Consider the following 16,241-nt stretch of genomic DNA (forward strand, 5'->3'; position numbering starts at 1 on the left):
TCTTATAGTCAAAAATATATTTATTATTTTGAATCCTCAGTATTATTTATGTTTAAGCCTTTAAAAAGGTCGGGGGGCAACGATAATTAAGCTATCTTTGAAATAAAGTTTAAACATTAATACTACACAAGGGAATTAAACAAACCGCCCCCCCCCCTTCTAAAATTCAGTTTGGCTAAATAAGAAAGGAATTATGAAAGAGCTGGTCCAGGGTCCATTGTCTGCTAGAACTCCAATGTACTGCATAACACCCCACCCAGAAAATTACATCGAAACTCGTCTATGATCCATCCATTTTATTATATATCCGTGCTTGAAACTCCAAATTAAAGGGTTAAAGTTGCCTGCTTTCTCTTCTTGTGCCTTAATTTTTCCAGGGGGACTTTCCCCTTCATCCCCCCCCCTTAGCCTCATTGATCCATCAATTATAATAATCCCTGCAGGAAATGACCCGCATGGGATAAAGAAGTGGAATTAAATTTATCGGTAGTTTTGCATAACACGGAGATTGGAGATCAATATTCAATTCCAAGATTCATAACTCTAAGCTCAGACTAATATTAACTTTAGTTTTTGATTTTTCGAGATATAAAACTTTCTTGGTATTTTTCGAGAAATTCAATTCCGATTAGAGAAAACTAAATTTCCATTTAATTATACAAATTGTTTTCATGAGAAAAAAATGCCAGGCATTGATTAATAGAACTACGAATTACTTGATATCCTGCAGAGATAACTTTAGGGATTGCGATTAATCGTTAAAGATTATTAATATCCACGCAAAACTTCCGATCTTCGATATCGCAGAGAAAAATAAGAAAGAATTAAATGTGTTCCTGGATTTGTAGATTCTGTTCCAGTTTCTCAGTTTCCTTTCGTCCTCCAGACATTTTACCTGAAAATAAATTTTCCAGTTTATTTACACAGATAATATTTAGGTACAAACATAAAAAAATTAAAATATTTTTGAATGAACATCACAAAATAGAGATAAATTAATTCTTGTATGATTTTTACAATTGAGCAAGAATTCAGCGATTTAATTTTACAACATTTAAGATTAATGTATTTCTACTATTCACCGGAGCCATTTAAATTTAGAAAGTTGAAAATTTATTTTGTAATTCACAGAGTGAAAATATAATATTTTTTTTAAGTGTTTACATTAAAAGTATATTTTAAAAGCTGAGATCGTTACATAGGGAAGAGTTGCCTCGAGTTCCACTTTAAACTTTAAGGTACTGTAACTTGAAGTTACCCTTCATTTATAGAGTGACATGAACGATTCACAACGTTACAATAAACACCTCAGTTTTTGATGCCTGAGATGTTCTTATATTTTTAACTTAAAAAGACGTGCGGGGAAATTCAAGTGTACACTGACAAATTTTCGAGTGTTCAATGTATACTGCGGTACAGTGAACACTGTACCCACCAGTTTCCCGGCACTCAATTTTCAGTCTGAAAAATAAGTAATTCTCCGTCATCATGCCACTGTACAAATTGCAAGGTTCCTTGAAATTACGTTTCCAGTTCCTTTAACATAAATAAAGCTGAGGATTAAGATTTAAAATTTCTCAAAAACGATGAATTTTGATTTACTCCTTCTTCAGATTCTGGAATATTAACTTTTCCCCCATTTTCTTTCACTGAACAAATATATTTAGTTAAAGTTTAGAGAATTTAATTCCTTCTTTATTCCTTATTGATATCTAATATTTAGGTTTTTAGTATGATATCTAATATTTAGGTTTTTAGTATGATATCTAATATTTAGGTTTTTAGTATGATATCTAATATTTAGGTTTTTAGTATGATATCTAATATTTAGGTTTTTAGAATGATATCTAATATTTAGGTTTTTAGTATTTTATCTAATATTTAGGTTTTTAGTATCTAATCTTTAGGTTTTTAGTATGATATCTAATATTTAGGTTTTTAGTATGATAATTAATATTTAGGTTTTTAGAATGATATCTAATATTTAGGTTTTTAGTATTATATCTAATATTTAGGTTTTTAGTATCTAATATTTAGGTTTTTATTATGATATCTAATATTTAGGTTTTTAGTATGATATTTAATATTTAGGTTTTTAGAATGATATCTAATATTTAGGTTTTTAGTACTTTATCTAATATTTAGGTTTTTAGTATCTAATATTTAGGTTTTTAGTATGATATCTAATATTTAGGTTATTAGTATGATATTTAATATTTAGGTTTTTAGTATGTTTAGGTTTTTTGTATGATATCTAATATTTAGGTTTTTAAGGTTTTTAGAATGATAACTATTTAGGTTTTTAGAATGATATCCAATCCAATATTTTTTAACTATCTTTCATAAAATGAACAACTTCTAAGAAATGAAGAAGCGATTATAAACAATCTTAAAATATTTGTGCCTTGAAGAGTGTTCTAAAAGGGCTGAGTAGGCTTGAGTCCAGTAGTGCATATTCTTGTGGAATTTCCTGAACAGTAAACTCTTAACTGTACAGTGTACACAGTACAAAAAAAGCTGACTGTACAATAAGGTGTTGTTGTGTTCATTGGGTACCATATCAATTGGACTAATTGTCGACGGACTAAAGTTTGTTTGGAGTAATGTTAATTAAGTCTAATGATCAAAAGAACTGTAGTCATTTAGAACAAATATTTCTTTAATTGGCATTATTTTTCAATTTAAAAAAAAAACGCCAGCTATCAAGTTATAGGTATTTTTTACACAAGAATTATATTATGTAATCTTAATATTTGAGGGTCAGGTTAGGTTACGCCAATTAATGGGCTGAGAGCTGTGGCTAAGACAAGCTAGAGTTTTGAGTGCTGTGGCTAGGACATGGTAAGGGGTCGAGCAACCGGACTAGAAAAAACTAAGGGTTTGAGTGCTGTGGCTAGTCCAGGCTAGAGATTTGAGTGCTGTGGCTAAGACATGGTAAGGGGTAGAGCGACAGAACTAGGAAAGGCTAGGGGGCCAGCAATGAGGCCAAAGATTTATAAAATGATGATGGCCAATTGCCCATGTGTTAAAATATATCTTCAATTATTTCTAAATGAACCAAATGTTTGTTAATTTAAGTTTTTATTTTGTTCAGTGTATCCGAATTTGTTGGAAAGACGTTAATTCTTTTGATTGAATCTGGTTCTATGTGTAAGCATCAAGGGAGCTCAGCACAGTTCTTATACAACTCTCTTCAGTTTCTTGTGGCTGAACAAACCCTGTGTGGATTAACATGGCTGTACACCCTATTTGGAAAAAAAAGAAAATAATAGTGCAGAGAAGGAGGGGTTTCTCTCTCTCTCTCTTCTCCTTCCCTCTTGCCAAAAACAAGGAAAATGGAAATATAGAAAGCAGAATCCTGATTGGTTGTGCACTATGCACTATGCTACCAGGTTAAACTCTGCCTGCTGTGAGGAAAAGATTGCTGTAGACGAGGCTGTATTCTGAAGCACTGTGTCCTAGATGAACTTACAAGAATCAAGAATTCTTTTGTCGAAAATATTCACTCCTAGCCTAACCTTTTTTATCCCATTTGTATTATTAAGGCGGAATTCTGACAATGGATATCCTCAGAATTTTCCAACCCCGCTTAGTGCAGTGACTTTTTTTCAACCTGAAACAATATTGAGGAAATTGTGTTTGAAGCTAACCTTCAACAGTTGTAGAGTCAGACATTCCTGGATCAAAAAACAATACTGAAAACTGCAAATACATCTGATATCTATTCACAAACAGTAACTTTCTATTTGATATTTCTGGCGCCAAGAAAATTGCCAAAAAGAGAGCTGCAGCTCTAGGAAATATGCGGAATATTAGGAAGAAACAAAGGCAAAAAAAGTGTGTCAAAATGCATATCTCCTTTGTCTACAAGGAGATTAGAACGCGTAGATCTACAAAAGAGGAACAGAAAACAGATGTATGATCATATAAAAGAAGATATATCAGTCGGAGAAAAAAATTTCACTGATCTTTTTTTTTTGTTCAAAAAAGATTTAAATTCAAAAATAAATTGTTAAAAAAAAGTTTTCATTTTGTTTATAATTTACTTATGTTCAAATGGACTAAAACTCGGTTTGTGAACAGCTAACTTTAGTTCCATCAGCTATTAATCAAATCGATATGGCATCAAACATTGTATACAGTATACTTTAGTTTTTTGTTTTCAGTGTGCACTGTTGTACTTAAAAATTTTCTTGTACAATAGTATACACTATAAATAGAGCACATTGTACAAAAGATAAAAAGAATTTAATTCCCTTTTTGGCACAGAAAGAAAATTTCACTTAAAATCAATTTTAATCAATCATATTTTGAATTTCTCTAGACATTCTTATAAATTCATTTATTTACTAAGAAATAAAAAATATTTAAGTTTTTTAATCTAAATATTCTTTTGAAGTAAAACTAATTTTGAGAATGCTTGCAATGATTAATTTGAATTGAATTTACATTCTTTGATATTAATCTAGGAGTAATTTCTTCTTAGACAAAATTTTATAAAAAGTGGGGGGATAAAATGGTGGAAATATGATAAACATGAAAAACTGAAATATTTTATGCTATGGCCGGAATATTTGGTAAAAACTAATATATTTCTTTCTTAATTTTACGAAAACAAAGAAAAACCCATTCAAAGTAATCAAAAAAAATATACAGGAGCACAGGGTATACCAGGAAAGAATGAAAATTAAGAGAAGTATTAAAATCTCTGTAGGTTTTCTGTAGCAAGACCCCCCTGCAGTGTGAAATTTGTTTCAATCTTTTGTATATTCCAATTAAAATTTTTATTGAAAGCAGAAGACTAATTTGCTTCTTCAGATCATTATGTCATCTTTTTTGGGTATGCCTGTAGATTTTTACAGTAAGTACAATATTTCTAACTAATTAAAATTACCCAAACTAGTAAACAATCAGTGCAGTACACTCAATTACAGTACAAGCTAGTACATGCCACAAACAGGACAAAAGGACAGGAAAAGGAGTAAATATGACATCGAAAATTTGAGAGGGGATTGAAGTATCTGTAAGAACTGTATCCGGAAGGACTGTAGTTGGAAGGACTGTATCTGGAAGGAATGTATCTGAAGGAATGTAACTGGAAGGGCTGTATCTGGAAGGACTGTTCCGGAAGGACTGTAGTTGGAAGGACTGTATCTGGAAGGAATGTATCTGAAGGAATGTAACTGGAAGGGCTGTATCTGGAAGGACTGTATCTGGATGGATTGTATCTGGGAGGACTGTATCTGGAAGGAGTGTAGTTGGAAGGACTGTAGTTGGAAGGACTGTTTCTGGAAGGACTGTATCTGGAAGGACTGTATCTGGAAGGACTGTATATGGAAGGACTGTATCTGGAAGGTTTGTATCTGGAAGGACTGTATCTGGAAGGATTGTATCTGGGAGGACGAGGAATGCAAGGATCCCAGGTATATGAAGGATGTTTATGTATTATAAACACAAAATACTATATCTCAGGACCAAACCTTTGGTAATTTCTACTTGCACGGCTTGTCAAGCGCGCCTAAAATGCACAAAATTACTGGTAAATGGTTAGCAAGGTTGCTTACTCTCGATACGCTCAATTGTAGGGAAAATGTTGTATCCTAAGAAAAGGACCGTAAAATCCGTTAATCGCTTCACTGATCCCTTTACTCACCTCTATAACCATTTACGGATTCCACTGTCCATTCCCTGTTTAGGAGACGACAATGAAACGCATCGAAAGCAAGCAACCTTACTAAACAATCTTGGGTTATCCACATCACTTGGGTGTCAATCCTAAACAACCTAGCTTAGCCACATCACTTTGGTGTTAATCCTAATTATAAACCTTTTTCAAGAACAAAGTGTCTAACTGCCAATCGTAATTTCTTCAAGAAGGATTGTAGAGTTTAAATGTAATATTTAGTGACCCTAAGTTTGGTGACTTGACATTATTGATGAGATAAAGTTTTAATGGACACCAGCGGTACCACCATTGTTAATCTGACATATCCCGCTTTAAATGGAGGGCCACTTAAAATTAGGTCTACACTCCCTTTGAATATCACTACTATAAGTCTATAATGACTAACTCCCCCTATCCCTGAAATGGAAGGTCACTTGAAATTAGGTCTACAGTCTCTTTAAATATCACTATTATAATCCTATAATGACTAACTCCCCTATCACTGAAATGAAAGAACACTTGAAATTAGGTCTAAAGTCTCTTTAAATATCACTATAAGTCTATAATGACTAACTTCACCTATCCCTGAAATGTAGGGTCACTTGAAATTAGGTCTACAGTCTCTTTAAATATCAATACTATAAGTCTATAATGAGAAACTCCCCCTATCAATGAAATGTAGGGTCACTTGAAATTAGGTCTCAGTATCTTTAAATACCACTACTATAATGAGAAACTCCACCTATCCCTGAAATGTAGGGTCACTTGAAATTAGGTCTACAGTCTCTTAAAATATCAATACTATTCGTCTAGACTAACTCCCCCTTTCAAAGAAATACTGAATATATTTGACCTGATAAGAGAAGAAGAAGGAGAGCAGCGCAAACCCTGTAGAGAGTGCAAGTAGAACCACAAACATCATATCACTAGATTTAGATAACAGTTAAAGGGACTGTACGCGTAATTTCAAGTGACCCTCCATAAGCAAGAAAGCGCAAGTCAGTTTTCCACTGAAACCACAAATGAAAAAAAAACATTTAAAAAAAAAAACAAAAACATGCAAATCTAATTCCATCAAAGGTTTTGAAATTACCGTTGTAAATCGGGAATTATAATCTTTGCATAGACTAGAGTCACTTAAAATACCCTTTAATCAAGTTCACGTAACCCAGACTTTACAAACACCAGGCTTAAGATATCAAAAATAAACAATTTAACCACCACTTTAAGATGTAATTAGAACTACTGACCTTATGAACTATTGAATATTAAAACAAATTGTTCATTTTCGTCATAAGCATTACGTTAATTTCTGTAGTTCAAATCAAAACATTTTTTGGTTTTTAAGAATAATTTTTTTGTTCTTTTGAGCTTTTTACTTATTTGCTGAAGAAATCGTTCCAATGAGCACTCTTTTAAAATAAGGTTCAATTGAAATAAAACACTTGAATACAGCTCCGTATAGTTAAATGATTAGGGAGTTCAAATATTCAGAAGTGCACACGACAGAAGTCCAATCAGCATAGCACATACATTCCATAAAGTGATAACTGTCGTCTTCTAAATGCTATTCCTGCCAGTGTTCACATAGTCTGGGTGACTGGATAATTTAGTTGAATGGGTTGACTTTAATAGAAAAAGTTTAGTTTTCCGGCAAAGCTGGGTCCCCAACCTAGTGTAAACATACACCTTAGATAAATTTTGGGTTGTATTTCTGGTATACTGTTGCTGACTAGTATACTGTGCCCTAGCGTCCACCCGACCTCTGCACTGCCTGCCCGCTTCACAAACTTACAAAAAATGCAAAAATAATATAAATGTTTTTCTATGAAACAAATAAACAATAAAACAATTTTTCATAATTTTCAGAAATTAGCTAATCTAATTAAAAGCCTCTGTATTAATAGATTCATAAGCTTTATTTGTTAATGAGTCATAACTCAGGAACCCCATGCCCAATTTGCTGAAAATGCTAATTGGGGAACTTGATAGAACCACAGAAATCAAATTAGCTTGGTTTAAAAGTTTAAAGATAAGCGAGTTTCCAGACAAAGCTGGGTTCCCTAGTTAGTTTTACAATGAAGATATTGTGAATTAAAAAATTGAAACGCTGGCACATAAAATCCTTACATATGGTATTTTTAGTAATTTTTCTACAGTACCCATGGGCGGCTTATGATATTTTCCGGGGGGGGGGGGGAATAAATAAATAATAAATAATTGCGCACGAGGCTTGTCGAAATTTTGTATCCCCCCCCCTGGAATTTTTTTACATGGAATTTGTCAAACCATCAAGCGGCCAGGGGTGGAAAATGTGAAATGTGTTGGCAAGATTTGTATATTTATAAAAAAAATCTTTATTTTGAGTACAAAAGTGGCTCCGCAGGCAAATTTTTTTTTAATCTATTAAAAAAATCAAAATTAAAGGGCTTGAAGGTGCCTGCTCTCTCTTTTTCCAGGGGGCTCTACCACTTAAAAATGTTAAATTACTTAGCTATGTCCAGAATATTTTCAAAAAAAATACCCTAATCTTGGAGTAATTCTCTGCATCTATCTTGTATCCTTGAGTTAGCAAGGCCTTCATAAAGATAGATTTGAAGCAAACTGAATCCACAATCTTGTCTTCAACACCATCTTCAATAGACTCATTCCTAAACACATATATTTCCTTTCTGATTATAACACCTAGTGACAGTGACAAGATACTCACGGATGGGACTTCAATGACGACCTATAAAACTCTTTTAAAGATTTATTTCGGATTTTTGCCTTAAATATTGTCTAAAATGTCATATGAATGAGTTGGCAAATATTTTTTTTTTACATCTGCAGGGAACTTTTAATTAGAGATACAAGACTAAATATATTCCTAACAGTCGTCTCTTAAATCTAATCTCTGGGCAACAGGGGCGTATTTAGGAATTTTTCCAGAAGGGGGGTTTAAATTTTTGTATCTTTCCAGGGGGGGGAGGGCTCAGCACCCGTTAGGGCCTGAAAACCTCCTGAAATCAATAGATTTCACTGGTCCAGGGGGGGCTTAGCCCCCATAGCCCCCCCCCTGAATACGCCTCTGATGGGCAACCCTGTAATAAACACTCGACAGTAATAAGCATTTTTTAGCGGAATGATCGTGGCTTTCTGTTTCTTTTATCTATATACAGTAGACATGCAGGTAAGGTTATTTTGCAGTTTTGCAGAGAAATTTCATTAAAATATGGTTGCAAATCAATCGACAGTTTTGCAGAAAAACTTCATTTAAATATGGTTGTAAATCAATCGTCAGTTTTGCAGAATAACTTTATTAAAATATGGTTGCAAATCAATCGTCAGTTTTGCAGAAAAACTTTATTTAAATATGGTTGTAAATCAATCGGCAGTTTTGCAGAATAACTTTATTAAAATATGATTGCAAATCAATCGAGTTTTGCAGAGAAACTTCATTTAAATATGGTTGCAAATCAATCGACAGTTTTGCAGAGAAACTTCATTTAAATATGGTTGCAAATCAATCGACAGTTTTGCAGAGAAACTTCATTAAAATATGGTTGCAAATCAATCGACAGTTTTGCAGAGAAACTTCATTAAAATATGATTCCAAATCAATCGAGTTTTGCAGAGAAACTTCATTAAAATATGGTTGCAAATCAATCGACAGTTTTGCAGAGAAACTTCATTTAAATATGTCAAGCTTGATAAACACATATCAAGCCTGTTAAACACATATCAAGCTTGTTAAACACATGTCAAGCTTGTTAAACACATGTCAAGCTTGTTAAACACATGTCAAGCTTGTTAAACACATGTCAAGCTTGTTAAACACATAACATGCTTGTTAAACACATAACAAGCTTGTTAAACACATGTCAAGCTTGTTAAACACATATTGATCTTGTTAAACACATGTCAAGCTTGTTAAACACATGTCAAGCTTGATTAACACATATCATGCAAGCTTGATAAACACATATCAAGCTTGTTAAATACATATCAAGCTTGTTAAACACATATCAAGCTTGTTAAACACATATCAAGCTTGTTAAACACATGTCAAGCATGTTAAACACATATCAAGCTTGCTAAACACATATCAAGCTTGCTAAACACATATCAAGCTTGTTAAACACATATCAAGCTTGTTAAACACATGTCAAGCTTGTTAAACACATGTCAAGCTTGTTAAACACATATTGATCTTGTTAAACAAAGAGCTTTTAAAATCTGAAATGTGACCTGTAACATTAACTTGAACAGCGAATAGTTTTAATTTTAGACATACCTTGACTTGGTGCAAAGATCTCTAGACGCGTCATCATATCTTAACAAGATAAACGTTAGTTATCTTCATTTTGTGTCATATACTGTAATTATTTCTCGAATTTGAATATTTTTAGCCTATGTTACCCTCAGGGTACCACCCATGAGTCTCCTAAAATTTTTTTAGTATTTTAAGAAGATAATACAAATATATATATATATATATGTATGATTTTTTTGCAGTCTTTGTCTCCTGTACGAAACCTATGTACACTATGAGCTATATAAAGTGTGCGCATTATGTAGAGGTTAAATATATGAACGGGAAAAGTTATTAGAAATGAACACATTATAAATAAATGCAAGCTACAATTTATACAAATTTGTAAATGAAAAGATTATCAGAATATATTGATTTTGTCCATTCTCACCATGAACACAAGATCATAAACATTTTAAGAGGAGTATTGTGACGAAAACCAGTCCCGACTCCCTTAAATACCCTGCCGTGGGGGTGAGGGGGTTGGCTTTTAGATAAAAATAACAAACTGAAAGTTTGAAACATTGTAATACACGTTTGTTGAGGACAATCTATATAATAAAGCTCTTCGCTCATAAATATATTTTAAGTTAGCTGTAGCTGGCCAAACGACTGGACTAAATTGGCTCAATTATTAGGTAACCCATTTTTTATCGAAATTTTTCTTCCAAAATGGGATTTTTGGGATGACGGTACGGCAGTTTAATAACGTCATTTTTTGCAAAGCAATGCGTGGCGAGAGTAGTGGTAATGGTATAAGCAGTAGCACTGCGGTTTTTACAGAATAGGAAAGTATATTTTACTAGGCCTTTAGAGCTTTCACGCCCTCTTCTGTTTTTTTAGTATTCACAGTTGCTTTGAAACTGAAAGTCGACCATTTTAAATCATTTTCAAATTTTGACGGACTTTTCTTTTTCAATTGGCGCATTTTCCAGAATTTTCTCCTCCAATTTGTATTCTCGGCTCCATAAACCTTCCCTGGTATCATGTGAGGTCACACAAACAAACAAAAAAACGGAAAGACAAGCAAATTAAATATATATAAAAAACATCGTAAAACCAAGGAAAGCAAAAATGTTATACATCAAACATGACAGGTAGCAAAAAGGGCATTTGCAGTATGAGGTCAATGTTGGCACAAGATATGTTTTATTACCTTTGTAAAGAGTGCTGAGAAGGTAGATTTAAGACTTGAATGAGATACCAGTATGTAGAGAACGCATAATAGCTTAGTTGTGGATGAGGTGGGTTGGTATTCTTAATACACACCAACTCATCTGTGAACTGGCGGTATCTTAAATATATATATTTGGAGAGTTGAAAATACAGAAAAATCTAACTTATAGGGCATGCCATTGTATTAACTTATTTAGGAACTGTAGTCACCTTTCATCTAGATAGGTATGTCCGATTAACATCGGAACCCTTGATACTTTCATTGATTTATAATTTTCTAGCTGTAAAAGTGTTCTATTCTGACTATTTCCTCCTTTGGTTCTGTATCAGGTCATCTTTGCAGATAACCCACCGCTTGAAACAATCAATCTTTAAATGAATAAATATGGAAATCTCGTTCTTTCTTGATTAAACAATGTTTTTCAGGGAATCTGAATCTGGCATAATAAAGGAAAAGTTCTACAGTTCCTTTCAGCTTAAAATTTTGGTTTTCTTTAGATATAAATATATAAATAGGAAAATATAGAAATATATTCAGATATATTCAGATCAATTCTAACAACATGAGAAAACATCCTTAGGGGACAGAGGATTCTTTTAATAGAACTATCTCAGATCTTATTTCATTTATCTTATTTCTCGAGAAAAATATCCATCAAATAGAAAACATCCAAAATAAATTCGAATAAGATCTAAAACCACCAAAGAAATGAAAATATTGAATTATCCAACTAATATGTTGAAAATTAAGTAAATAAAGTAGAATAAGCAAATAGATCAAAAATATACATTTCCCCCATCTTGAATTTTTTTTATTTTGGCGCGGAGTGGATTTACTTTTTAAAGAGTTGTTAGCTAATTTGGGCAACACATAATTGTATTAACGAAAAAAAAGATATTTTGGATAAAAATAACGAAAAATGGAGAAAAAAAATTATCAGTATAAATCCTAATCCCCCCCCCCCCCCTCCGAATTATTTGGAAAACTGATCTAATATCATGACCTTTCTATGCAGAGATCATAGTGGAACAGTTCCTCGACCTTTATCCTGCACTGATCAATAGATGATGAGCCAACAAACAGAACCATATTCTCTACTCCACTCTACACAAAGTGTCATCAGGGATGGCATGAAAAAAACCCAGCCCAAAAAAAACACCCCAAAAAACCCAATAAAACCCACTTTAAAAAAAACCTGTAAGTAGGCTTCCTTGGGGTTTTATTGTCCTTTTTTAGAATTTTTCTAATTATTGCCTTTTCTTCAAAATATGTTGCGATAGAATAAGGATATACAAAATATGTTGCGATAGAATAAGGATATACAAAATATGTTGCGATAGAATAAGGATATACAAAATATGTTGCGATAGAATGAGGATATAAAATCCCTTAATCATTCATCTAGTAGCCCTCCTTCTTGAGCATATAAATTTCTTCTGATTAATCTGAGTCGCCCCACCCTCCAATCAGAAATATGTAAGTGAGAAAATTAAAGTAGACTGAAATTCATAGAACATTATTATCAAAAAATTGCAGAATTACCCCAATGAAGGCCCCCTTATTATTTTTCACATATTGCTTAAATAGTCTATTATTATTATTATGAATTAGTATTTGATTTAGTAGGTTTTATCTTACTTTCAAATTGAAAAGCACAAAAAAAGCCCAAAAACACAAAAAAAAACCCGGGTTTTTCCCAAACCTGAGTGTGATTAGTGTCGTCTTGTGTAAAATTCTTGTAGATTTGGCGGGATCAGGGGCGGATACAGGATTTAAGTGAGGGGGGGGGGCAAGATTTTTTAGGAACAAAAAAATGAATAATTAGGGAAAAAAAATTTTTGACTTAAAAGCCTCAAAAAGAGTCAAAATTAATGACTTAAGACTAAAAAACTAGATTTTTAAATTTTAGGAACAAAATTAAAGGATAAGAACAGGAATTTAGGAACAATTAAAAGATTGTTCAGGAATTAGGAACAAAATTAAAGGATTAAGACAGGGATTTAGGAACAATAAACAGATTGTTCAGGAATTAGGAACAAAAATATAGGATTAGGACAGGGATTTAAGGTGGGTCGGACACAGTATTAGGAACAGGAACAATAATAGGAACATTAGCAATTTAAGAACAAAAAGAAATTACTAGTTATACTTAAATGCATGAAAATTAGGAACAATATTACAATTTTGATAAATGAGTATTGATTAAGGAACATTACTAGATATGAACAATATTATAACTTAAGTCTAGTTTCTTACAAATTTCTAATTCTAAATTTATCGTTAACAATAACATTTATCAAATTGGGCGGGATATCTTCCCCCTGCACGAGAGAGGGAAAACGTGTGCGGTGTGCACACGTTTTCCCTCCGGACCGCAAATGACGTCAAAAACTAAATTCTCGGCATTACGCGATCCGGAAGAGAAAAGTAAATTATTATATGGAACACATTTAAAATTAAATGACTTTTTTGACAAGGTTTTTTCAATTGTTCAGTCAGCAAAACTTTCTATTTCAATTGTGAAAATGGATGCATGACAATTATTACTAAAAGGAAGGTCATTGTTAAAAATGATCCTACATAAAAAGGGTATATGTCCGATTCACAACGGTCCCCTTTGAACAATTATTTAAAAAATAATGAAAGAGAATTTCTTCGTTTTTTCCATTTGAGAATTAAACAAATTCTGTTAATTTTCCTTCACGTCTCTTGTGCATAATAAAATATGGAAACAGCAATCAAACATAAATATCAAACATAGGAATGGGTTGTTTCGACTTATTTGAAAAATGTTCGTTTCGTTTTGACTAAAAATCTAAAAATATAACGATCGTTTTTTGAAAATTATCTTATTTGAAAGGGATGAAACTAAGTTATGATAGTTTTAAAGAAGAAAAAGCGAATCTTTTCAAAAATGGAAAAACGATAGCTTTAGAATGAAAAAAAATTTGAAAACGATCGTTTTGGAAACGATCGTTTTTGAATAAAAACGACAAATACAGCATATTTAAATGAAAAATAAAATTTTGAATCTACAAACCTTGCTTCGAACGAAAAAATTTGTTAAACTAAAATTTCAACAAAACCTATAATTTTGGCCTCAAAACTTTAATTTTGTCCTTCGTTTTTCGTTTTCAAAAGTATAAAACTCAATCGTTTATCCGGTCGTTTTAGAAACCGATGCCCATCCCTAATCAAGCGTTCCCATCTACATCATTTATGCTCAAACAAATATTTCCAGGCTACCGTGATCAATAAAATTCTAAAACGATAAAGTTACTTGAAATTTCAGGAAAGTTTTCCCGTAAATTTTCCAGAATTTTAGTCTGGAATTATTCGGAATTCCTCTTTACAGAAAATTACATTCTTTTCCGAATAATGGAAAACCTAGCAGACTCAGAGCTTCTGTTTATTTAAAGACCATGCTCTTGCAAAGATTCGATCCTTAGATTACCAATTAAGTTTATCAAGTACTGAAATGGCTGAAAAAAATATAACTAACTTAACTGAAGTAACCGGTTATTGAAGGGTCTGTAGACGTCAAGTGAGTAGTATCTACGATTTACATAGACACACTGATCAAGGACGGCAGAGTTATCCTTATTCTATCGAACATTTTTTTGGAGCCAAAAAAAAAATAAGATTTTAATTTGAAACATAGAATATTTGAAATTTTCGTAAAATTTGTGAAGTCAATTGATTGAGGTTCCCACAATATACTTCTTGGTATAGGTTGCACACACATTTAGCTAAAAAAATACATATTTCTCTATCCGACCGTCGTCAATGTTCTGACAAAAAGGTTTGTAATTAAAGAATACACTCTACAGTCCCTTTAACTAGTCTTCAGGCAAATATAAATTCTAAATTAAAATAAAAAAGAGCACTCAAAAATTTAGCCAATGAAAGACTAAAATATAATTATATGTGATGAAATCTTCCACTTACCACTTTATCCATTAAATCCTTGTTGTTAAACTGCGTGCATGGACTGCTGAACAATGCTGAAAACAAAAAATTCTTATTAACAGAAATAGTGAATAAAACTAATTCATAACTTCAGGAAAAATTAATAAAATGAATTCATATTATTAAATAATGAATAAAATGAATTTATATAAACATGAAAAATAATGAAAGCAATGAATTCATATAAACAGGAAAAATAATGAAAGTAATGAATTCATATAAACAGGAAAAATAATGAAAGCAATGAATTCGTATTATCAGGAAAAATAATGCATAAAATGAATTCATATAAACAGGAAAAAAATGCATAAAATGAATTCATATAAACAGAAAAAATGATGAATAAAATGAATTCATATAAACAGGAAAAATAATGAATAAAATGAATACCATTGAAAATAATGAATAAAATTGAATCGTCTGAAAATTGAAAAGTCGTAAACTCAAATTATCTTGTTAATGATATATGTTAACAATTAAAAATAAATAAAACAATAAATGAATAAACAGTCCCCCAATCAATCCAGAGAAAGGTTAATATACGTTTCAAGTGTACAGGAAAAAAGCATTTAAAAATAAATTATACTGTGCAAACTGTAAATAAATGAATAATATCCTGTTACATCTCAAATGAAAAAAACATCTGATTTTACTAAAAATGTAGACTCAGTAGAGTTAACTAAAATTAATTTTGGAGACGTACAATTTAATATTAGTTTAAGTTTAAAATGTACAATGTACATTGTTTTTATCTGCAATTCTCATTCGTTTATAGTGGGCCAACCAATTAAAACAACCTACCCTGGTTAGGCGGGTCCAAATACATAGTAAATTGTGATTTATTTATTTGTATTATCTCGTGCTTTGTAGTTGAATAAAATATGAAATAGTTTTAATTGTCAATTTGATGTTATAGTAGTGGCTTGTTCCAAAAGATCATTGATTTTTACAGAGTTCCACGACAGTAAATGTAATTTTTACTGACCCTATCCACTGATAGAGTGGCATGCCTGATTCACAACGGTACCATAAAATGCTTTGTCTGATCAAGAATGAAATATATCTGAATGTTTTTGTTTTGGAAAACCGTTTATTTCCATTTGTGATATCTCTGCTAAAGTGACTTACGCATTTCT

General features: G+C 32.0%; 2 protein-coding genes across 10 annotated transcripts in view; both read right to left on the minus strand.

Moving 5' to 3' along the window:
* The window catches only part of LOC111704866 (protein LZIC), a 9,234-nt gene extending 8,306 nt beyond the window's left edge, over positions 1-928 (minus strand). The window contains exon 1 of the mRNA XM_023477236.1: positions 837-928. Coding sequence (XP_023333004.1) covers positions 837-890 — 54 coding nt within the window. The 5' untranslated portion in view covers positions 891-928. The remainder of the gene's footprint in view (positions 1-836) is intronic.
* Positions 929-1,596: 668 nt separating this feature from the next.
* LOC111704865 (ectonucleoside triphosphate diphosphohydrolase 8) lies at positions 1,597-15,140 on the minus strand (the record flags this gene model as incomplete). Of its 9 annotated transcripts, XM_023477229.1 has the most annotated exon segments (10): positions 1,597-1,649; positions 2,405-2,470; positions 5,481-5,518; positions 6,519-6,591; positions 7,355-7,455; positions 8,190-8,316; positions 9,942-9,980; positions 11,116-11,253; positions 12,140-12,240; positions 15,085-15,140. In XM_023477229.1, coding segments are annotated over 10 exon segments (764 nt in total), but the record flags the coding sequence as incomplete, so codon positions are not given.
* Between the last annotated feature and the right edge of the window lie 1,101 nt (positions 15,141-16,241).

Source organism: Eurytemora carolleeae, unplaced genomic scaffold, assembly GCF_000591075.1.
Source record: "Eurytemora carolleeae unplaced genomic scaffold, Eaff_2.0 scaffold638, whole genome shotgun sequence".
Classification (NCBI taxonomy): Eukaryota; Metazoa; Arthropoda; class Copepoda; order Calanoida; family Temoridae; genus Eurytemora; species Eurytemora carolleeae.